Source organism: Gossypium raimondii, chromosome 5 (assembly GCF_025698545.1).
Source record: "Gossypium raimondii isolate GPD5lz chromosome 5, ASM2569854v1, whole genome shotgun sequence".
NCBI lineage: Eukaryota > Viridiplantae > Streptophyta > Magnoliopsida > Malvales > Malvaceae > Gossypium > Gossypium raimondii.
This window is the reverse complement of record NC_068569.1, coordinates 54,874,495-54,897,057: the sequence shown is the minus strand read 5'-3', so window position 1 is coordinate 54,897,057 and position 22,563 is coordinate 54,874,495. Positions and strand designations below refer to the sequence as shown.

Genomic DNA, 22,563 nt, shown 5'->3' with positions numbered 1-22,563 from the left:
ATGACTTATAAAATCCTAGTATGTTATGAATGAAAAGTATATGTGATGTTGAGAGACTTACTCATTTGTGAGTTGATGATTATATAGTTTTATAAATCTTATGGCATTGGTATAGGTTTATAATTATCCTATAAAGTTTATCATTGAAATGGAATATTATGTTTAAAGTTTATACGAGCTTACTAAGCATTCATTGCTTACGTAGTTATTTTCCTTTACTTTTCAGTTTATCAAAAACTCGATCGTTTAGAAGCTTGTCGTAGATCTATCACACTATCCAGCATAAAAATAAATAAATTAATAGACATTTATATAATATATTATCAAATCTTTATTAATAATGATTTAACTATACATTAAAGTATATATGAAATATTATAATATTCAATAACAAAAAGCAGCTTTATATATTTTGCTTCAATAAAACTTCAATTAAAATAAATAAAATAAATAATATTTTACTAAAATATAAAAATATAAAAATGGAATTTTACATTAACAAAGACATTGACTTTAATGGTAATAAAAATAATGATTATTTTATTATAATAAAGAAAAGAATGATGAACAATAATTTGTTTTATGAATTTAAATGAAAAAAGTAGAAAAACATTTGAAAGTTAAACCAACGACTTCCCATTCTTCTTCCTCATCCAAAGTGCTTTTTGCTTCCAAGTTCTCAAATCTGTGTTTCTCATCATTTCCACTCTTTGTTTTTTGCTTTCTAATTCTCGAATCTGTGTTTCTCATCATTTCCTTTTTTGCTTCCATATTCTCAAATCTGTGTTTCTGCTCATTTCCTTGTGTTGTCTCAATTAAGGGAAAAAAACAAAAACAAAAAAAAAACCTGCAAACTTTGTTTTATTTCTGAAAACCAAACTTTCTGCATACCTTGATTTCCACTTGGCAAAAGAAACAGCGCAGAGGATAGTTGAGTGAAGGTAAGTTTTGAGGAACTGCTCCTCATTGCTATATATTTTCATGTTTTTGTTGAGTGGATCTCCGTTTTATTTATTGGCCTTCTCAAATTTCTATTAGTCTGGTTGGAGTCATTTTAAATCACTTTGTGATTTTATTTTTCATAAAGAAAGGTTTCATACAAGTTCCGTCTAATTAAAGAGTTTATATATTCATTTTAAAGATTGAACAAACAACAACCTTGGAACTAGGGTGAGTATTTGATTAAGTTAAGTCGAATCGAGTCAAAAAATTTTGAATTAGTCGAGTTGATAAATCCTATTTTAGCAATCAAATCTCAATTTGAATTTTTTTTAATCAAATCAAATCGAGTAAAAAATTTTGAGTAAAGTTGAGTCGAGTTAACCAATCCTATTATTTATATTCAATGTTGCATTTACATGAACCAATTGTTTAACTAGTAGACAAAGTACAATATTATTTAACTGCATAAACAATATAGTAGTTTTGCCTCTTAAATTAATAAGTAAACATTTATCAAAATGACGTAATTTTACCTTTTAACTTAATGGTTTTGATTTTTAACTTTAGAAAGGTACACATTTATCAAAACGATATAGTTTTGCCTTTTCTAATTCGGATTTTCGGATAACTTGAATTGTGTAATTTATATTCAAGTTTATCCGAATAACTTGATTAACTCAAATAACTCGAACTAGTTAAAACAAAATTTAAATTTTTTATAAAGTTTTTCGAATCGAATCGAATCGGATTTTACTCAGAGTTGAAGTATATAACATGCGGATGAAACAGGAAAGGGGCAAATGAAGAGTGTCCTTTCTCCATTCATTAGTCTTCTCGTTTTTTTCATTAAACATTTTAGAGAGCACACAAACTCTAATTCTATAGGAACTTAAAAGCATCCAATCTATAATCGAAAATGTAGAAATAAATATAAAATATGTTTAAGAGGATGTAATCCTTCTTAGGATTTCTTTATGAGAAATTGTTTTTGAAAGAATATGATGGTATTTCACATACAAATTATAGCGAATGAATATAATGGGAAGAGTAATTACATGTATGGTTATATTATTTGCATTACATTAATTATTTATTTATTTGTGATCTGAAGGTTAAAACATGCTCTCAATTTTATTATTACCTGCACTAAATCAATTCTTTTCTTCTTTTACAGCTACTTATTTCTCTCAAGCTCTTTTTACTTTCTGGTATTCACAGACAGAAACAGAGGTATTTTCTACCTTCTTCAATAACAACATTTTTGCTTTACACCAATATTTACAGCTTATTTTGTAGCTTTCACTCGATTTTTTACTACAAAATACTGATTTTATTTGTCACAATTGCTTTTATTTCTCTTTATGTTAATCTTCTTACTAATAACCAATGTTTTTGTTCAACCTCATCAGACTATCAACAAAAATGGCCGAATATGTTGCCCCTGCTGTTGTCAAAATTGTGGCAGACCAGGCAAAGGAATACGCATCACCCTATTTCGGTTACTTTTTCTCTTATGAAAAGATTGTTGAAGATTTCACGAATCAACGAGAAGCACTTAAATCGAGGAAACAGAGGGTGGACACTCAAGTCGATGAGGCTAAAAGGCAGACTGAGATCATCTATGATGACGTTGACAACTGGCTTACAAGCGCTGAGGAAGAACTGAAAGAAACCCAGAACTTGAAAGATGAAATAGATCGCGTCAAGTGTTTCAAATGGTGTCCTAAATGGGGCTGGCGATATTCCTTAAGTAAGAAACTGGCAGAGAAGATTCCTATGATCTCTAAACTTTTAGAGACTTCTAACTTTGAACAGGTGGGCTATCGTCGTCCTCTTCAAGGAATGGAGTTCATCACATCCACTGGTTTCATGGAAGCTGAATCTTCAAAATCAGCTTTCAACCAGATCGTGGAGGCTATAAATGCTAAGGGTGTCAACATGATCGGACTGCACGGAATGCCAGGAGTTGGTAAAACAACTTTAGCCAAAGAAGTTGGGAAGCATGCTCGAGAACAAAAGTTCTTTGATAAAGTTGTGATGTTTACTATGTCCCAAAATCCAGACATCAACAAAATTCAAGGTAAAGTTGCAGATATTTTTGGTTTAAATTTGAAACAAGTAGCCAAGAAGGAAAAGCAGAGGAGCTATTCAGGAGTATGAAACGCGTGAACAAAATTCTCGTAATTGTCCACGACCTCTGGGAAGAATTCAAAATGGAGAGTATCGGAATTCCATTCGGTGATGAACACGAGGGTTGTAAAATTCTTCTGATTACACGTCGTCCACAAGTCTGCACTAAAATGAACTGTAAGGAAATTCAACTTGGCATCTTATCCGAAGACGAAGCATGGGTTTTATTTCGAGATAAAGCTCGTTTAGAAGATGATTGTTCCACCTTGAATGATGTAGCCAAAGAGGTTGCTGCTCAATGTAAGGGATTGCCTCTTGCAATTGTTGTCGTGGCCAATGCTTTAAAAGGTGAGAGTTTAAAAGGGTGGAGAGACGCAAATCAGAGATTCAAGGACTCAACGCATTTGTATGATGAAGAAGTCCTCGGTGGTGTCCTCGAGCCTCTTAAGCTTAGCTACGATTACTTGAAGAAAGGCATTAACCAAATGACGGGAAATCACATCCAAATGTGTTTCTTACTGTGTTCCCTTTTTCCTGAAGATGAAGAAATCCTTATTGAGATACTGATTATGTGCGGAATTGGAGTAGGATTGTTCCCTAATTTTTCCTCGATTGAAGATAAAAGGAAGAAAATTGTTGAAGCACTAAAAAAAGTCCAAAAATCTGGCTTGTTATTGGAAACTGATGGTGCAGATACGATTAGAATCCATGATGTGATTCGAGATTTTGCTCATTGGCTAACATCAACGGGAGAAAATAGGTTCATGGTAAAAGATACGTTGGAAAAATGGCCTCATATGGATGAAAGTTATACTGCAATCGCTTTATGGAATTGTAGTAGTATCATAACAAAATTTCCTGATAAAGTGGAATTTTCAAAGCTCAAAATTTTGTTTTTAGAGGGTGGGAGGAAGAGGAACCGAGCTTTCCTAGTGGTTTTCGGTACATTTTTTGAAGAAATGAAAGCCCTCCAAGTTTTACTTCTCCAATGTGTCAGCTTCCCACTGAAAGGATTCCCTTCCTTACCAAATCTTAAAACTTTGTGGTGTCATAATTGCATGCTGAAAAACTTCTCATCATCACTGACAAATATGAGAAGCCTTGAGATTCTTGCGTTGATTGGCACTGAAATTGATGAGATAAGTGAAGAATTAGTGAAGTTATCTGCACTGCAATATATACGTTTGAATTTACTAAGGTAAGAGTGCATCAGATTTAATTTTCCTTTTGTCATATTCGTATTTTGTTTGACATCATTTATTTTCCTATTAATTACTTTAATAGGTATTTTTTTAATTTTAGAATTCATGTTCCTTGCACGTGAAGATATCACAGTATATATTTCAAATAGTCAAGGCAATAAGTATTAAAACATTTTAAAATTTAGTTCTTAACATTTGTATTATTTATCAATTTAGTCCTTATTTGGTTTTTAGTTAAATTTAGTTCTAAACCTTTAAAAAAATCGAATTTGAGCAACAACATTTAAAAAAATGTTGAATTGTTTTTAAACGGAAATATTAACTAAAATGTTAAGTTTTTAAACATGAAAGTCAACATGACAATACATATTTTTGAATTTCAATTTTTATATTTTTTAATACTTTTATAAATTTTAAATTATTTGACTTGACATATAAGACAAATAGTATAATATCTACATGGATTACAGATGGATTGACATGTGCGCAGGGGTGAAGACAAAAAATTTTGTTAGAGGGAGCCGAAATTAAATTTTAATTTTTACGATTGTAAAAATGTAATTTCACCATTTGAATAGCCTAAATCTTTATAATTTTTAAATGATTAAATCAAAATTTTATCATTTTTAGGCGCATACCTAAATATTTTAATTATTCTCCAACGCACGATGAAGGAATCATTTTCCCCCCTGGCTTGGATTTAGGTCTTTCTGGTGTAGAATTTGAAGAAGAAATGAATATCCCCCCAAACTTGGTATCAAGGTAAGAGTGCATCAGATTTAATTTTATTTTTATCATATTCGTATTTTGTTTGACATCATTTATTTTCCTCTTAATTACTTTAATTGGTATTTTTAATTTTAGAATACTAGTTTTGACATCATTTTTCAATTTAGTCCTTATTCGGTTTTAATTAAAATTGGTTATGGACATTTAAAAAGCGCATTAACATTTTAAAAATGTTGAATTATTTTTAGCGAAATACTAACTAAAATGTTAAGTTTTAAACATGAACACCGCATTCCAATCCATACTTACTTCATGCTATATTTTATTAATTTTATGATTTTTTATATTTTTGAATTTCAATTTTTATTTTTGAATATTTTATAAATTTAAAATTATTCATATAAGACAAATAATGTAATGTGTGAACTATATGTGGATAGATATGTGGGTTGCCAAGGAAAATAAAAATTTTATTAGCTATAATTAAGTGTTATATATATATATATATTAAAGTAAATATAATATATATAATATTAAATAAAAATTAATTAAGGAAGTTTAATACAATAAAGACTTTAAATTTTAATAAAATATCAAGATAAATACTTATTTTTTTACTATTAGATATGTTATATATATATTATGGATAATGTGTTATACATGTGTCAATCCACGATATCAACATCAGCAAAATTTTAAAACATTAACTTTTCTATTCATTTTGAGATGATGATTTGACAAAAAACCTAAATTTAAGGGTTATAAAAGGTGAAAATTTAAATAGATGGGTAAAATGACTTTCTTATAAAATTTGAGAGTGAAAAAATATTATAAAAAACAAAAATTTACTTATGTTTTAGACCCAGAAATTTTGAGATAAATTGTTAAAAGAAGAAAAAAGTTAACCTCTTGAAAATTTCTTTGAAAGTAATAAAAAAATTTAGAGATTTTTTATTTAATTTTAATAGCGTCCTTTTATTACTTATCTTGATTTATTTCAAGTTTCTGACCTTTTTTACATATTTCTTTTTTATGAATTACTTTAAGGAATTACAATTTTTTTACGTCATCGAATGTGGATTGTCAATTAATGCTACTTTCTTTATGAATATAATAGGTTGACTTCACTACAAGAGTTACATGTCATACACAAAAATAATCTCAACTTATTGGAGTTGAAGTCATTGCCTTGTTTAACTGCACTATCATTGAGACTTTCTACTAATCAAATTCCTCTAGAAGATTTTGTGCTCCCTAAACTACAAAGGTACGCTATAGCAGTTGGAGAAGATTATAGAATCAATCGGGAGGCGTTTAGAAGATTGGATATTCAAGATTTCTCATCTTCATTAAGTGCATTTAACAATTTATTTTGCAATGTGGAAGAGTTGAATTTGAGGAATGTTGGTGGACAAAAGAATATTGTGCCAAGCATAGATGAAATGGGAGTAAATGAGTTGACTTCTCTGCAGCTAAAATCTTGCAATGATATGGAATTCTTGATTGATACAAAAAAGGATCAAGGGTCAACTGTTGCATTCTCTAATTTGGTGGAATTAAATATAGAAAGCATGGCTTCTTTGAAAGGGTTGTGCTATGGTCTTTCTCCGACTAGGTTCTTGCAAAACCTTAAGGAAGTGATCATTAATGGTTGTGAGGAGTTACAAGTGATATTTCAAATAGATAAACCATTAATGCTCTCAAATTTGACAGAATTGAGCCTACATTCATTGCCGAAATTGAAGAGGATATGGGAAGTAAAGCCATCCCATCGTGCAATTGCAAGCCTCCAAAGTCTAAAGGTTGTGAGAATTGAATATTGTGATAATCTGAAAACAATCTTCTCACCTTGCCTGGCTTTAAGTATGTGGCATCTACAAGAACTTTATATAAGGTACTGCGATCGAGTAGAGCAAGTCATTGGTTTTGGCGAAGAAGACGAGATTATTGAGGTAGGGATACCTATTCTCTCCAATTTTTTTAATCTTCTTAATTGTTTTAGCTTTATGATAGCATTCTTTTAAGGATGAAAACCAAAAACCAATTTGAAGTGAAGTGCTTGGTTTGGTATTTATTTTTATATTATTTATGTGTATCGGGTTTGTTGGAAGCGTAGTGGCCACTAAAGAAAGTAACTTTTATACTCAAAACAAATACACCAATGCAAAATACAAGTATATCAATTACTACCTACAACTAGTTATACACACCATTCACTCTTTGCTTATTTCCACTTTCATGCACACAAAGTCACACACATTTTTCTTCTCATCCACACGCTCCCTTATACATATCACAAATATATTAAACCTTTTTATAGGCTTATAAACTGCATCAGGAATTGTTGTGTCTGTCCTTTTTATTTAGATTTTATTTCTTTGTAGAAAAGCCTTCAATTAATTCAATGCCACCTTTCTTCTATCCTTGGATTACTAACTTACAAGGCCGGTTTGATATTATTGAAAAATATGAAACTAGCATTTTGGTGTTAGAGCGAGTGCCTACTCCCTAGAGCACCAAATCAATTTAGAGATAATCTCCATATTTATTATATTGTAGACATGAATACTTGAATTCAATTTCAAATAATTTCATTCTCCATTCCTAATTATAAAAAAATAAATTCAATTTTATTTATTTCGATTGCGTACGTTTTAAAAATGCAAAGGGTGCAAAATTTCTGGGGGAAAATGTAATTTTAAGAAAATACGGGACCAAAATGTAATTTTTAGAAAGTTAAGGGGTCAAAATGAAATTTTAAGAAAGTTAAGGGGTCAAGATGAATTTTGAGAAAGTTTAGGGGTTGAAATGTAATTTATATTTTTTGTATTTTTTCAAAATTTTATTATTACTATTTTATTAATATTTAAAACAAAAATTAAAAATGGGCAAAAACAAGTCCAAAATTAAATCCCAACGGGCCCAATCGTTGGGCCCCTATGAGATCATCCCGGCCCAAAACCCTAACCGGACAAAATTCAGTGATTACAGTAATTATTGATATAGAAGGAAATTCCATCTTTCATTTAATTATAATAATGCTTTAATATTTTTATAATCTAAAATAAATATTTGCATTTAAGTTGCTAATGATATTATTGAAAATATGAAACTAGCATTTTAGTGTTAGAGAGTGCCTACTCCCTAGAGCACCAAATCAATGTAGAGATAATCTCCATATTTATTATATTGACAACTCATTGAATGAGTTTTATGGGCTATGACTGAGTTTATGGTTGATTTTAGCCTATTATAGAAGATCATGTCACATGAAATATTATCTTTTGAAGATTTAATTGATTCAAAATTGCCCAAGATAATCTCTAAAATAAATAACTTACTAAAATGTGTTTGAAACATGCAGAATGATTGTCTTCTTTATTGCTGGCCGAAATTGGAAGTTCTTTGCATAAAAGATTGTGAAAGTTTGAAATATATTTCTACAAACACTTTGATTCAATCCTTGAAATGTGTTTACATAGAGAATTGTCATCAACTTATACAAATCTACAACACGGAACAAGACATTGTGCTTCCTGAACTTGGATCACTGGTACTTTTAATGATAAATATTTTAAAATTCATCGAGTATTTTTAATGAATATTACATATATATATATATATGTTTACATATTATTACTTTTTATAATTGTAATTTATTGTAATTTACTTTTTAATCAATTTATTGTATTTTCCATCTTTTATTTAATTTATAATAATGCTTTAATATTTTTATAATTTAAAATAAATATTTGCATTTAAGTTGCTAATGATGTTTTAGTCTAATAACAAAAATATTATATCGTAGATATGAACAAACAATTTCATTCTCCATGCCTAATTATAAAAAATAATTCAATTTTATTTATTTCGATTGTGTGTTTTATAAACAACTGTAAACCCCCTAGTTTTTTTGAGTTAGCTTGTTGCTTTTTTGGGTAGACACCCTGTGCATCTAACCATTGGTATGCTAAAAGAAACTAAGCAGCATATACATGTTTTGTATTTTATCTTTTAATTAATAATCTATTTTTATATTGATATGCTCAATTTTTTAGAATAAAATAAATAACTTGCTAAGATGTGTGTTTGAAACATGTAGAATGACTCTCCTCTTTGTTGTTGGCCGAAATTGAGGATTCTTAGCATACAATCTTGCCCAAATTTGAAATATGTTTGTGCAAACACTTGGACTCAAGGGCTTCAATCCTTGGAAACTGTTTACATAATAGATTTCTTTTTATAATAAATACATCTCTTTATAATTGGTACATTCAAAGATCAATTGATTTCTTTTTCATATGTTTTGGTAAAGAAATTCTTTAAAACTTAAATTATGTTTAATAAATCATTTATTTAAACAAATATATTTTGTATAATATCTAAATATATGGTTCATTCATGTAGAATCATTGCTGGACAAAACTGAAAACTCTCTGGGTAGTGGATTGCCAACTATTGAAATATGTGTTTGCAAACACTTTATCTCACAGATTTCCATTGTTGGAATCTCTTTACCTAAAGAACTGCCCTCAACTACTACAAGTCTTCAGTTCGAGAGAAGGAAGGGATGTGATTGGTGATCACGTTCTACTTAATGTGCCCTTTTTGAAAAATTTAGAAGTGTCAAATTGTCCCCAAATCTCATGCTTCATTGTACAAGCTCAGCTCATAGAGGTATTTAGATTGTTGGCATTTTATATATGGATTTTGGCACTATAGCAAATCAGTAAATCGATATGTTGCTTAGTTCATGTGATAATTCATTCCTCTTTTATACATAGTTTGTAAATGAATTCCACTGTTCACTCTTTAAATAAAAATGTATCAAGCAATGGCCTTTAGTGTTTAATTAATTTAGTAGATATTTTAGGGGTTTAGATTTAAAAAATATATCCTTTAAAAAATCAAAGATATATCTAGCATTGAGATTAGAGAAGTAGTATTTTCTATAACTTGGAATATGTAAAATTATGAAGACTTATGGGTAACATTTACTCTAGTGTGTTTTTATGACATTTATTAGGATTTCTGTGTATGCAGAAATTGGTTCTTCGTAACGTGGGAAATAGCCGCCAATTATGCAACACTGATGTTCCTATATTGAATGAAGGTTGTATAGTAGTTGGGAATCATAAAGAAGTATTTCAAGTTCAAGGCCGGTACTCGTTCTCAAGTATAGAAAAATTGGAATTGATGAATTTATTAGAAGTGCGGGTTATATGGAACGATTTTGCTCAAGTTGTAACCCTTGAGAACCTTACAACTCTAACACTGAGAGATTGCAAGAAGCTAGGATATATATTTTCACCTATGATGGCTCGCAGTTTATCACATTTGGTGGATCATTTCATCCTGGGGTGTGAGGAAATAAAACGACTCATTTTAGCCAAGGATCAAGTTTCTTCATCATCATCAAATGGTGATACTAGCCTCCAACCTATGAGCTTTCCAAATTTGACTCGGATCGTTGTTACAGATTGTAAAAATTTGAGCAGTCTCTTTCCTTTTGGATTTGTTCCTGTTCTTCCAAAGCTTGAAAGGCTCATAGTTGAAAGGAATTCTAAATTGGAACAAGTATTCAAATTAGAAGAAAAAGTGGAAGTGGTAGCTGAAGAGGAGATGAAATTTGATAAATTAAAAAGGTTATCACTTGAAGAACTACCTGGCCTCATTCACTTTTGTCCCAAAGGATATCATTCTGTATTCCCAGCAATGATAGAGTTGAAAGTAAGAGATTGCCCTAAGTTGACTACTGGTTTCTTCATTGATTCACAGGAATTTGTACATTGCAAAACAAAGGTATATATCCTATAACCCTTTAATCCTACTTTATTCTATGTAATTATAACAATTACAATTGAAGGCATAACATGCAAAATTTTTAATTAAATTCCTTGAGTGTATATGTGTTTCTTATTTTTTTCCTTGATGACATGAGATTCAAGTTTCAGTTATAAATTTTTCTTCAATTGTTTTCTAAGGTACCTCAGTTGGTTGAGCAAGATGCGGTTGAGGAGTCTACCACTGTTCGAAATGCAATTTTCAACGAGAATATAGATTGGAGCCGAGGAGGGGGTGAGAGTCAACTACCACACATTACATGAAAGAATGGATGATTTTAGGGTAGCTTTCAAAGCCATGTTACATCAGTAGGTGGAGCAATGTTGCTCGGTTGTTTTTAGTGTGATAGAACATAACTTTTAGCGGCATTTTTCCCACAAATGCCGCTAAAGAACATAACCTTTAGAAAAGTTATTTTAATTAAATAATATTTATTTATATGATAAAATATTTTATTTTATTTTATTTTTAGAATTTAAACTTTAAACTATATACTAAATAAAAATATTAATTAAATTAAATTTTCTATTAAAATTTTAACTTTAAAACTAAATATAAAAATTAATGAATTTAAATTTAGAATTTAAATATTATGTTTTTAATTCAAGTTCAACTTTTGGCACACCTTACAAACATGAGCTCTAAACAGGGAGAAAGATTGCATCTCGAGCAACAAAAAATCAAAACAATACAAAGGTAATATCTTCAATAATTTTATCAATATCGATACGGTACAATAAACCTGCTCACAAGTTACAATCATTGTTATTCCCAACTCATAATATTTGTAATAGGACAATTTTGGCCTGGGCCAAATTACAATAATAAACAAAACAAAAAATAAAAATAAAAAGTCCAAAAAGAGTAATAGTCCAGTACAAAAAAAGGCCCACTACCCAATCACAAGCCCAAAACAAATAAATCGTAGCCCACTCTTAATATTTTAGAAAAAGAAAGCCCTAGGATAGCCTAAGAGCTTCAGCTGCCACTCCTAGCAACCACCTCTAGGCCTGTTAGAAAAGAATGTGAATATTATAAAATTGTCATAGCATCCCATGCATATATTGGAAGCATATCATTTAGATTAGGTATGAATGCCACTAAGACTATTGTATGATTGTAATACCCAATTTGCCCGACCCTTACAAAAATTAAAAACTAAAAATAAAATTAAAGGTCCAAAAGTCCAAAAAAATACAGAAACATTGGCCGAATAAAATCAAACCCTAGCCTAGCCCAAAACCCAACTCAGCCCAAGACTCCCCCCAAACACCGAAAACCCTAGCAGCAGCCATAGCCTCCTGCGCCGCTGCCACGCACGCCTCTCCCCATGTACATGCCACGTCCGTGCCTCTGTACATGCCACGTTCCCCGCCGTACGCCGTACCTACAAATAGAGCAAGCAACACAGCAGAAAACAACAAAAGAAGATTGTTTTTTGATGGGGATTTCAGTTTTTATTTTCATTTTTTTATTTTTCGGCCTATAAAATGAAAGGCTAAACGTTTGTAAAGACTTACGCATTCAATATACGCATTCAGAAAACAAAAACTAAAAAAAAAAAGGTGATTTTCTAGTTTTTTTTTTCCATTCTTCGCTGGTTACCCGATTCACTTTTCTTTCTTTCTTTTTCTAGTTTCATGCTCATTAGTGATTAGTTGAAAAGAGAAATAGGAAAAAGAAAGGGAAGGAAACGTGTCTGGTAGTGCCATCCTGGCTCTCTCCGGCGTCACCGGAGCAGGGGCTGGGATCAATGACTGCTCGAGTTCCTTCAACATCCAAAACGGCGCAGAGAACCTTGGTTCTCTTTAGGTTTTCAAGGTTAATAGATTTTTAGGTTTTTACTTTATTCAAGAAGCTGGAACGTCGTAGTCTAAAGTCAGTGCAATGACTTTGAAACAGCGTCGTTTCGGCGACCGGATCCAAGCGGTGACCCGACCCGGGAAGGATCCGCTCACTATGGGTCGTTTGGTTTATTTATTTAGCAAGTCCCTCCGTGTTTAATGAAATTATGATTTTGTTTCTGTTTTTTGATTTGTAATTTATACCTCGAATTTAATTCTGTATTCATTTAGATCCGAATTTAAACAACGTTGTTTCTGTGATTGACTTGGATTGTTATGATGCTTGTGTTTAATTGTGGATTTAATCCTTCAATTTTGAAATTGGTTTCAATTTAATAATAACTTATTTTTCTTTAAATTCAGCGTTCTATTTATAATTAATTCTATTTTTACATACCATAATATTTAATATTCTTTATAATATTTATTTTGATAGTGTTTTAAATTACTGTTATATTATTTTAAAATACGATAAAGTTATTATTTTATGTTGTATTTTGTATTTTTAAATTTATTATATATTTGATTTTGCCTCCAACTTCTTTTTAAATAAATCAATTCTTATTTATTTATTATTAGTATTTTAAAATTTGCTTAAGGTTATTTTTAAAAAAACTAATTATTAGTATAATTTTTAAGGTAAGATACATTTTAAAAAATTATCACCCATATGATTTGAATCTATTAAACATTATTTTAAATTCTCTTTTATATACTTTTATTTTTAATTTAATACATTATTATGTATGATATTATTCTTAATATATATATAAAATAATAATAATAATAATAATATCTTTAAATATGTTAATTCGTATGTTGCAATAATGTTTTCAATTCAACATTTTGTTTTTAAAATAATAGTATATAATTATTATATGTATAATTTGTATGAAATTATTTTAGTATGGTTTATAATTTATAATTTATAGAATTTTATGTCTTATGTTCTTAAAATTATCCATTTCAATTATTTTAATTGGTTTACTTGTGGTTAAATATTTTTTATTTTCATATTAATTATTATCATTTTTATTTGTAATTAAAATATTTTTAGGAGATTGATCATTAGTTTATTAGGTTATTAACGTTGATACATTATATGCTTGGTTGCCCCATGTTGTAAATTTAGTTTGATATTTAGCTTTATATTTGGTTTTCAATTATATTGTTTGTAAGAATTGCATTTCATTAAAACATTATAATCATTTTATTTTAAATTTACTAAAAAAAGCTTGGTGTTCGTAAGTTCTTGAGAGAATTGTGCCCTAACTTACTAGGCTTCAATTCTTCTCAATGAATTTAGATCATCAAGTTTTCATTTTGTAAAATCATATGATTGAAATAATAAAATTCTTTAGATTACAAAATGTTGGATCCTAACTCACTGGATACGACGTTTTGTTGTCTCGTTTTAAAAACAAAGGCAATATTTGAGGTTTAAGCTCTTCGAGAAATCGAACCCTAAGTTACTGAATTCTGAATTCTCGATTATTTTAAACAATCAAGTAACCTTCTTTAAACTCGTGATTTTCATAAAAAAGGAGAGCATATTTAATTTCAAAGATTGAATTGGAGCACCCTAACTCACTGGGTGTAAAAATTTATTTCTTCGAAATAAGTATGTTTTATCATTCAATTTGGTTTATTCAAATTCTCTCACCAAGGATCGTATTTTAAAATCTTTTCAACATTTCGACACTAAGACATTAAGCAATCAATTTGGTTGGGCGTTACGAGGGTGCTAACCCTTTCTCGTACGTAATCGACTCCCAGACCTATTTTCTTAAAATTTTGTAGATCAAAAATTATTTTCAAGGTGAACCGATCACACCTTCAATAAAGATCGGTGGCAACTCCATTTTAAAAGGTTGATCCCCATTTTCAAATTTTTAAAAATGGTTTCGACAATGATCATTCTTGAAATTCATTTAGATTAGGTATGACTGTCAATAGGACTATTGCCACATATTGTTTATTACATATATTATTATTTTATTATTTTAGATCATTTTTCGTAATTTTTTCTATACAAAGATTGTAATATTTTACTTGAACTGTGGCATGGGACTTAGACTTTGGGATTGCTCAGCATGGATGATATTTTATTTTGATTTAGGTTATTAAAATATGGTTTTAATTAATCATGCATAAAAATCTAGTTTTCATTAAACTTAAGTTAAAAATCACTTTTTCCGCTACATTATTATGTAAAGAGATTTGAAAAACATATAAAATTGAGAACTGAATTTTACTAAGTAAAATTTAAATTCCATCCTTTTGGGGAAATTATACCTTTTGGTAAAACAAAGATAACATGCTAAGTTTTCCTCAATAATAAACAACCTTTTTATAAACTTCGATCGTACTAGGTCATTTCGGTGGCCGATGTAATATTCCAAATTTAATCTTAATGTCTAGGTCAGGTTTGGGATGTTACAAATTGTTTAGGTACCAAAATGGAAAAAAAATGACAGAGTCTACGTACCAATTTATGGGTTAAGCCTTTTTTTTTAAATAGATTAACGGTTTGACTGACTGTTTGACTAACAAAGGTTGAAAATACTGGTGTAAGCAAAGACCCGATTGAAAATGATACGGATAAAAACATTCATGATTAGAGTGACAACTCTAGTTATTATAGTAATGTTGATTATTTAGTTGATGTCAAAGACATTTGAAATTTCATTTCTGATGACATCTTTTAATTAGAAATAGTCTTAAAAAGATAATTTATATATCATTTGTGACTAAAAAATTTGAGTACTTAAATATCTAAGGATGAGTTAAGCCTATTCAAAATGATAGTATTTTAGATAGCAAAGCTATTAAAAAGATTTGAAGAGATAAATTATGTTTAGCACTATAAATAAATACCATAATTTCTTATTAAATAAAATAATCAACCAAAACTCATTTTTCTTTCGACAATTATTTTATTCTAAAAATAAAATAAAATAAAATAAACATAAACATAAAAAGTGAAACCAATAACTCCAAATAAAATGCCTTCGTCTTCCACTAAGTAATGATATTTTGAATAAAATAACTCTCACAAGTTTTAAAACGTAAGACTTGAAGAAATTCTATCTATAATTTAAACCATTAAATTTTATTATCCATTTTGTACTTTAGTTATTCTATTTGTAAAAGGGTTAATGAATTATTTGTCCCTAAAGTTTCACTCAATTATCACTTTGGTATTTAAAGAAACTTTTGCATTAATTTGACACCTAAAGTTTTTAACAATGTATCACCTTGTCCCAACTGTTAACTGTGTTTAAAAATGATGTGGTGCGCTCTTAGCATGTCATGTCTCCTAATTCTTATTTTCTTAAAATAACTTTTAAAATAAATTTAAAAGTGGAAAAAAAATTATTTACTTTTATTTTTTAAAATACATAAAATACCAAAAAAGTGAAAATGCAAAAAAAATCAAACAAAAAATCTCTAAAAATTAACAAATCAAAAAACATGGAAAGTCATATAAAATTCCCAAAAATTTAAAATATATATATACTTCTCTTCTTAAAATAGATAAAAATACAAAAAATAATTTCAAAATATTAGAAAATATTAAAAGTAAAAATATATAAAAATATATGGAAAGCTTTAAAACTTTCCAAAACTTTAAAAGTATACTTTTATTTTTAAAAATACATAAAATAAAATAAAATAAAATAAAACTTTCAGAGTTCCTTCTGGAGATAAATATGGAAGGTTGCATTGTTTTATACAAATATTTTAACTATCTTTTACTAATTTTTAGATTTCTCCTTGCATTTTCTTTGTATTTTCTCTCTTTCTTCTTATTATATATTTTCCCAAATATATATATTTAAAGTTTCTACAAATTTTATATAATTTTCTAATTTTTAAAATTTTTGAGTTCTACCAACAATCACTTTCTTTTTCTAAAATTAAAAGAAGTGAAACCAACAACTCCAAATAAGGTGGATATCTTTATCTTCCACTAATTAAGGATATTGTAAATAAAATAATCCAAAAAGTAAGACTTCATGAAACTCTATCTATAATTTAAATGGTTAAATTCTATTATTTGTGTTTACGTTCCATATTAGTCTTTAATTTTTATATAGGATCTGAATTTGTATCAAACAAGAATCAAATGAGACTTTTAATTATCCTCTCCGTTCAGGTTAAGGCTTCAAAGAGTAATTGTTACATTCATTAGGTTAAGTTATATTATCTTAAAATTTAATGTGACAAATATATTAAAGTAAATTATACCAGTGGTTACCTAATTATATTTATGTTCCTGTTTTCATCACTCAATTTAAAATATTTGAATTATCCCTATTTTAATCACTTGCCTTAACCACCATTATTGGTTTTTGAGAACAAAATTTTAATTTCTTAGTCTTAGATCGAATCGAGTAAAATCGGATGGAAAAAATCAAGTCGATAAGTCTTATTGTATCATCTTAACTTGATTTGAATTACAAGTAAAATAAAATTTGAGTCATATCAAGTAAAATTATTTGAGTTATATTAAAAATTAAACATATCAAATTCAAATCTTGTTATCATACAACTAATTCTATTTTAGAGCATATAAATTTGAAAGCATATATATTTGAAACTCTTTCAAAGCAAAATAATTGAAAAATAAAATACTTTAGTATGATAAATATGAACCATTAATTTACTTATTTAAGTCCCGAATTATTATTTTAGAATTTTTAAATTTTTTATATATTCTCTAGAATTTTATTTTCAAAATTTAAGAAATACACTTTTTCTAGCCAAAACTCACATTTGTTAAACTTAATGTAGAACTAATTGTTATGCAAGGTTCTCAACACAATCCTCAAATGCTCTTTATGATCACTCTCAGTCTTAGAATATATCAATATATCATCAATAAAGACTACAACAAAATGATCCAAGTAATTAAGGTTGGAATACCTGTTAATTAAGTCCATGAATATTATTGGTGCATTCGTCAACCCAAATGACATCACCAAAAAATCATAGTGACTATATCTTGACCGAAAGGCTGTCTTTGGTACATCGTCACCTTTAATCCTTATCTGATAATAACCTAACCTTACATTAATTTTGGAGAATCCCACTTAACTGATCAAATAAACCCTCAATCCTTGGTAAATTATATTTATTCTTTATCGTGACCTTATTCAACTAACAGTAGTCAATACACAGGCGCATAAATTACTTTCTCATTCAAGCATATCATCATTCAAGCATCACTTGAAAGCTCATCAAACATACATCTACGAATTCGTTAATAGCATTATTGTAACATCTTATTACTCAGGCTTGCCCATACACCCGTCATTACCTTGCCTCTCACTTGCCTAATTGTCGACTTTAGATCTTAATTTCAGAGTTCATTCATCTTCTCTTAGCCTTACTCCACCAATGAGAGAGCAGATATCTCTTCTTAACCTATCTAATGCCCCTAACTTAACCTCAAGTCTATATTGGAACTAGGCACACGTCACATATATCAATTGGTGGTTTTATCCAAATCTTACCAATTCCAAGAATATTATTCAAGTGGTTTCCTTTAATTCTTAACTATTTTAGTTCATATTCAATTAAACTTTAACCATTGTTTCTTTATAACTTAACTGGCTCAAGGCCATCGTTACTAAGTGTACTTATTGTTGACATAGACTTCTCGGCACACGGTTTATTTCCTCGTTACTTATAACATATTCCACCCATCCTTTTTACGCCAATCAAAGGCTTTTGGGTGAATCCTTGCTATCAGATATACTTCTTACTCGCTATGGGCTAACCTAGTGCTCGCCAATCTCAAGGTGCCATAGGTGCACTCAAATAGTTCTTATTCATAATCTAGCTTTAATCACTATACCCTTCTAGACTCATATTACCTATCTTATTTATTCAAACAACATTCAGATACTAAGATTTCGCCGGGCAGATATGCTGTGAAATATTAATAGATTAAGTTTGCATTTGAGTTTTGACACAAATTATGACCAAGTATAATTTTGAAACTTGGAAAATGAGAATATTATACACCTTTATCTCATTTATTTCATGTATTTGGATATTGAAATTCAATTAAGGAATTTAGCGAAAAATGTGATTAATTAAGTTTAGAGACTGTAGATTTTAATTAAAAAAGTTTAACTTAGGGACTTAAATGATAATTATTCAAAAGGCTAAAATGAGAAATAAATCAATCATAAATTGAGGATAGTGGAAAACGTCATTATATTAAGCTAATTAAATATTAATGCTGAACTAATAAGTAAATTATTAGGTTTAATTATAAATTAATGTAAGTAAAGAAGTGAAATGTTAGTGGAGAAAGATATAAACATCATCATCTTCAACCTTTTATGCCGTCCAAAAAGAAAAAAGAAGAAAGCATTTAACCTACTTTGGACATTCAACTACCATTTTCAACTAACATCGACCTGGAACCTTAGAGGGAAAGAGAAAACGGAAGTTATCCACGATTAATGGAAAAGTAGAATTGAGTAACTAAAATTGAAAATTTTGAAGGGCATAGGCGGAGAGGTGGATAAAAAGTAGTGTCTTTTATTTGCCATCCGCTAAATAACTGGGACTTGAGGCAGAAGCGGAAGCGGAAGCGAGGTGATTTACTAGTGGTTTCCAGTATATTTTTTGAAGAAATGAAAGCCCTCCAAGTTCTATATCTAGAAAGCGTCAGTTTCTCACCCATAGGATTCCATTCCTTACCAAATCTTAAAACTTTGTGTTGTGTGGATTGCGAGCTGGAAAACTTCTCATCATCACTGAAAAATATGAGAAGCCTTGAGATTCTTGCATTGATTGGCACTAAAATTGATGAGATAAGTGAAGAATTAGTGAAATTGTCTACACTGAAATATTTACGTCTTTCTGGTGTTGAAGTTGAAGAAGAAATGAATATCCCCCCAAACTTAGTATCAAGGTAAGGGTGCATCAGATTTATTTTTCTTTTTTATCATATTTAAATTAAAAATAAATAATTGGATAAATATTTTTCAAAAATAGGGTACCATTTGTAGTTTTAGATTTTTAAGAGCTTTTTTAAATTAAGAGTTAATACATATATATGAGATAATATTTGATACATTATCAATGTATGAATTTCATACAGAGTAAGTTAACTATAATGAGTTACTTTTATCATTTAATAAAATAAATAAATAAATAAATAAATATTTAAATTATTATAAAACTAAATTCATTAATGATTTATCAACTTTTATGAATGTTTGAATTTTTATCACAATTTTGACAAGTTTCATCTTTAACATTTCATATTCATCTCATGTGTATTGTGTCTTAATTAATGCTTTTTTTTTTATGAATATAATAGGTTGACTTCACTGCAAGAGTTACATGTCGTAAGCAAAAGCAATATCAATTTATTGGAGTTGAATTCATTGTCTCGTTTAACTGCATTATCAGTGATACTTTCCACTAATCAAATTTCACAAGAATATTTTGTGTTCCCTAAACTACAAAGGTATGCTATAGTTGTAGATGACTGTTATACATATTTGAAGGCACAAACCCTTAAAACAGTGACAATTGCAAACTTTTCATCTTCATTAACTGCATTTAACAGTTTATTTTGCAATGTGAAAAAGTTGAAGTTAAGGAATGTGAGTGGACAGAAGAACATTGTGCCAAGCATAGGTAAAACGGGAGTAAATGAGTTGACTTCTCTGAAGCTTGCATCTTGCAAGGATATGGAATTCTTGATTGATATAACAAGTGATCAGGGGCCAACTGTTGTATTCTCTAATTTGGTGAAATTAAATGTTCACAACATGGTTTCTTGGAAAGGGTTGTGTTATGGTCTTTCTCGATCCCATCGTGCAATTGCAAGCCTTACGAGACTAAGGGTTGTGAGAATTGGATCTTGTCATCAACTGAAAACAATCTTCTCACCTTGCCTTGCTCAAAGTATGCTGTATATAGAAAAACTCTTCATATTTCAGTGCGATGGAGTAGAGCAAGAAATTGGTTTTGCCCAAGAAGACGAAATTCCTGAGGTAGAGATATATATATTCTCCCTGATCATTTTGTTAATCTACTTAACTATTTTTTGCTGTTTTATAGCATTTTTTATAATATAATAAAAAATATTTTACATTAGTGAAAATACCTTGAAAATACAATATAATGAATATTTTTAAAATTTTTATATTGATATGCTCAATTTTTTTATAATATTAAAAAATTATTAAAAATAAATAACTTACTAATATGTGTGTTTGAAATACGCAGAATGATTGTGGTCTTTGTTACTAGCCGAAATTGAGAATTCTTCACATACAGTCTTGGCAAAAGTTTGAAATATGTTTGTGCAAGCACTTCGACTCAAGGGCTTCAATCCTTGGAATTTCTTCACATAAGTCATTGTCCTCAATTTATGCAAATATTCAACATGGAACAAAATGAGAATGGGCAAGATATTGTGCTTCCTGGATTTAGATCACAGGTACTTCTGGATTAATTGTTATATAAATTATAAATATATATTGTATAATATCTAAATGTGTGGTTCATTCATCCAGAATTATTACTGGCCAAAATTGAAAACTCTTCGAATAATGGATTGCCCAATATTCTCATGCTTCATTGTACAAGCTCGGCTCCTGGAGGTATTATTTAGATTGTTTGCATTTTATATATGGATTTTGACACTGTAGCAAACCTGTAAATCAATATATTGCTTAATTCATGCGATACTTGATTTGCACGTGAGTCCCATTGTTCACTCTTTAAATAAAAATGTAAAATCAAGAATTGGCCTCTCATGTTTAAATAATTTGGTTTAAATTTTAGGGGTTTAAATTTTAAAATATATCCTTTTAAAAAAACAAAAGATATATGTGGTAATGAAATTAGAGAAGTAATATACATTACTACTTGGAATATGTAAAATATGAACACTTATGGGTAACATTTACTCTAGTGTGTTTTTAAGACATTTGTTGGGATTTCTGTGTGTATACAGAGATTGGTTATTAGTAACGTGGGAACCATATGGAAAACTGATGTCCCTGTATTGAATGAAGATTGTATAGTAGTTGGGAATCATGAAGAAGTATTTCAAGTTCAAGGTGGGTACTCGTTCTCAAGGATAAAAGAATTGGACTTGAAGAATTTATTTGAAGTGCGGATTATATGGAATGATTTTGCCCAAGTTGTAACCCTTGAGAACCTTACAACTCTAAAGTTGAGAGATTGCAAGAAGTTAAGATGTATATTTTCACCTGCAACGGCTCACAGTTTATCGCATTTGGTGACTCTTTTCATCGAGGGGTGTGAGGAAATAGAACGACTCATTTTAGCCAAGGACCAAGTTTCTTCTTCATCATCATCAAATGGTGATACTGGCCTCCCACCTATAAGCTTTCCAAATTTGACTGATATCACAGTTAGAAATTGTGGAAATTTGGAAATTTGAAATTGAAAATGAACTCTAAATTGGAAGAAGTGTTCGAATTAGAAGATGAAGTGGAAGTGACAGCTGAAAAGGAGATGATTTTTGATAAATTAGAATGGTTATCACTTGAAGAACTACCAGGCCTCATTCACTTCTGTCCCAAAGGATATCATTTTGTATTGTCAGCATTGAGAGTTTTGACAATAAGAGATTGCCCTAAGTTAACTACTGGTTTCTTCATTAATTCACAGGAATTTGTGCATTGCAAAACAAAGATACCGATCCTGCAACCCTTTAATCCTACTTTATTCTAAGTAGTTATGACAATTACAACAAAAAGGCATAACATGCAAAAATTTTACTTAAATTACTTAACTGATCTTGTAAATTATAGGAAAATATCACTTTATAAAGAATATATGTGTTTCTTATTTTTCCTTGATGA

The 22,563-nt window shown here is 29.3% G+C and overlaps 3 protein-coding genes across 5 annotated transcripts; all 3 read left to right on the top strand.

The window, feature by feature from the left end:
• The first annotated feature begins 635 nt into the window (after nt 1-635).
• On the top strand, nt 636-11,295 carry LOC105768406 (probable disease resistance protein At4g27220). 2 transcript variants are annotated; one of them, XM_052630555.1, is made up of 9 exons: nt 636-941; nt 2,117-2,172; nt 2,352-4,270; nt 4,905-5,036; nt 6,121-6,955; nt 8,368-8,556; nt 9,411-9,680; nt 10,047-10,805; nt 10,997-11,295. In XM_052630555.1, exons 3-9 carry the CDS (start codon nt 3,099-3,101, stop codon nt 11,108-11,110), a joined length of 3,471 nt encoding a protein of 1,156 aa, XP_052486515.1. In that variant the 5' UTR covers nt 636-941; nt 2,117-2,172; nt 2,352-3,098; the 3' UTR covers nt 11,111-11,295. The 2 variants fall into 2 exon arrangements, with proteins under 2 accessions (XP_052486515.1, XP_052486514.1); XM_052630554.1 differs by having other exon boundaries at nt 10,988-11,295.
• On the top strand, nt 2,365-3,026 carry LOC105767314 (probable disease resistance protein At1g61190). The gene is made up of 2 exons (XM_012586814.1): nt 2,365-2,960; nt 3,005-3,026. Exons 1-2 carry the CDS (start codon nt 2,365-2,367, stop codon nt 3,024-3,026), a joined length of 618 nt encoding a protein of 205 aa, XP_012442268.1.
• A 7,831-nt stretch (nt 11,296-19,126) lies between the features above and the next one.
• LOC105767313 (uncharacterized) lies at nt 19,127-22,563 on the top strand. Of its 2 annotated transcripts, XM_052630557.1 has the most exons (6): nt 19,127-19,625; nt 20,037-20,186; nt 20,311-20,718; nt 20,954-21,167; nt 21,244-21,330; nt 21,687-22,563. In XM_052630557.1, the coding sequence occupies exons 4-6, from the start codon at nt 21,099-21,101 to the stop codon at nt 22,137-22,139; spliced, it is 609 nt and encodes a 202-aa protein (XP_052486517.1). In that variant the 5' UTR covers nt 19,127-19,625; nt 20,037-20,186; nt 20,311-20,718; nt 20,954-21,098; the 3' UTR covers nt 22,140-22,563. The 2 variants fall into 2 exon arrangements, with proteins under 2 accessions (XP_052486517.1, XP_052486516.1); XM_052630556.1 differs by having other exon boundaries at nt 20,037-20,718.

Coding starts and splice junctions, on each gene's coding strand:
- LOC105767314 (XM_012586814.1), top strand. CDS start 2,365: ATGGCCGAATATGTTGCCCCTGCTGTTGTCAAAATTGTGGCAGACCAG. Junction 2,961..3,004: donor AAGCATGCTCGAGAACAAAA/GTTCTTTGATAA, acceptor CCCAAAATCCAG/ACATCAACAAAATTCAAGGT.
- LOC105768406 (XM_052630554.1), top strand. CDS start 3,099: ATGAAACGCGTGAACAAAATTCTCGTAATTGTCCACGACCTCTGGGAA. Junction 8,557..9,410: donor TTCCTGAACTTGGATCACTG/GTACTTTTAATG, acceptor TCATTCATGTAG/AATCATTGCTGGACAAAACT. Junction 10,806..10,987: donor TTGTACATTGCAAAACAAAG/GTATATATCCTA, acceptor TTGTTTTCTAAG/GTACCTCAGTTGGTTGAGCA.
- LOC105767313 (XM_052630556.1), top strand. CDS start 19,345: ATGAAAGCCCTCCAAGTTCTATATCTAGAAAGCGTCAGTTTCTCACCC. Junction 19,626..20,036: donor CCCCCAAACTTAGTATCAAG/GTAAGGGTGCAT, acceptor TGAATATAATAG/GTTGACTTCACTGCAAGAGT. Junction 20,719..20,953: donor AAGAAGACGAAATTCCTGAG/GTAGAGATATAT, acceptor TGAAATACGCAG/AATGATTGTGGTCTTTGTTA.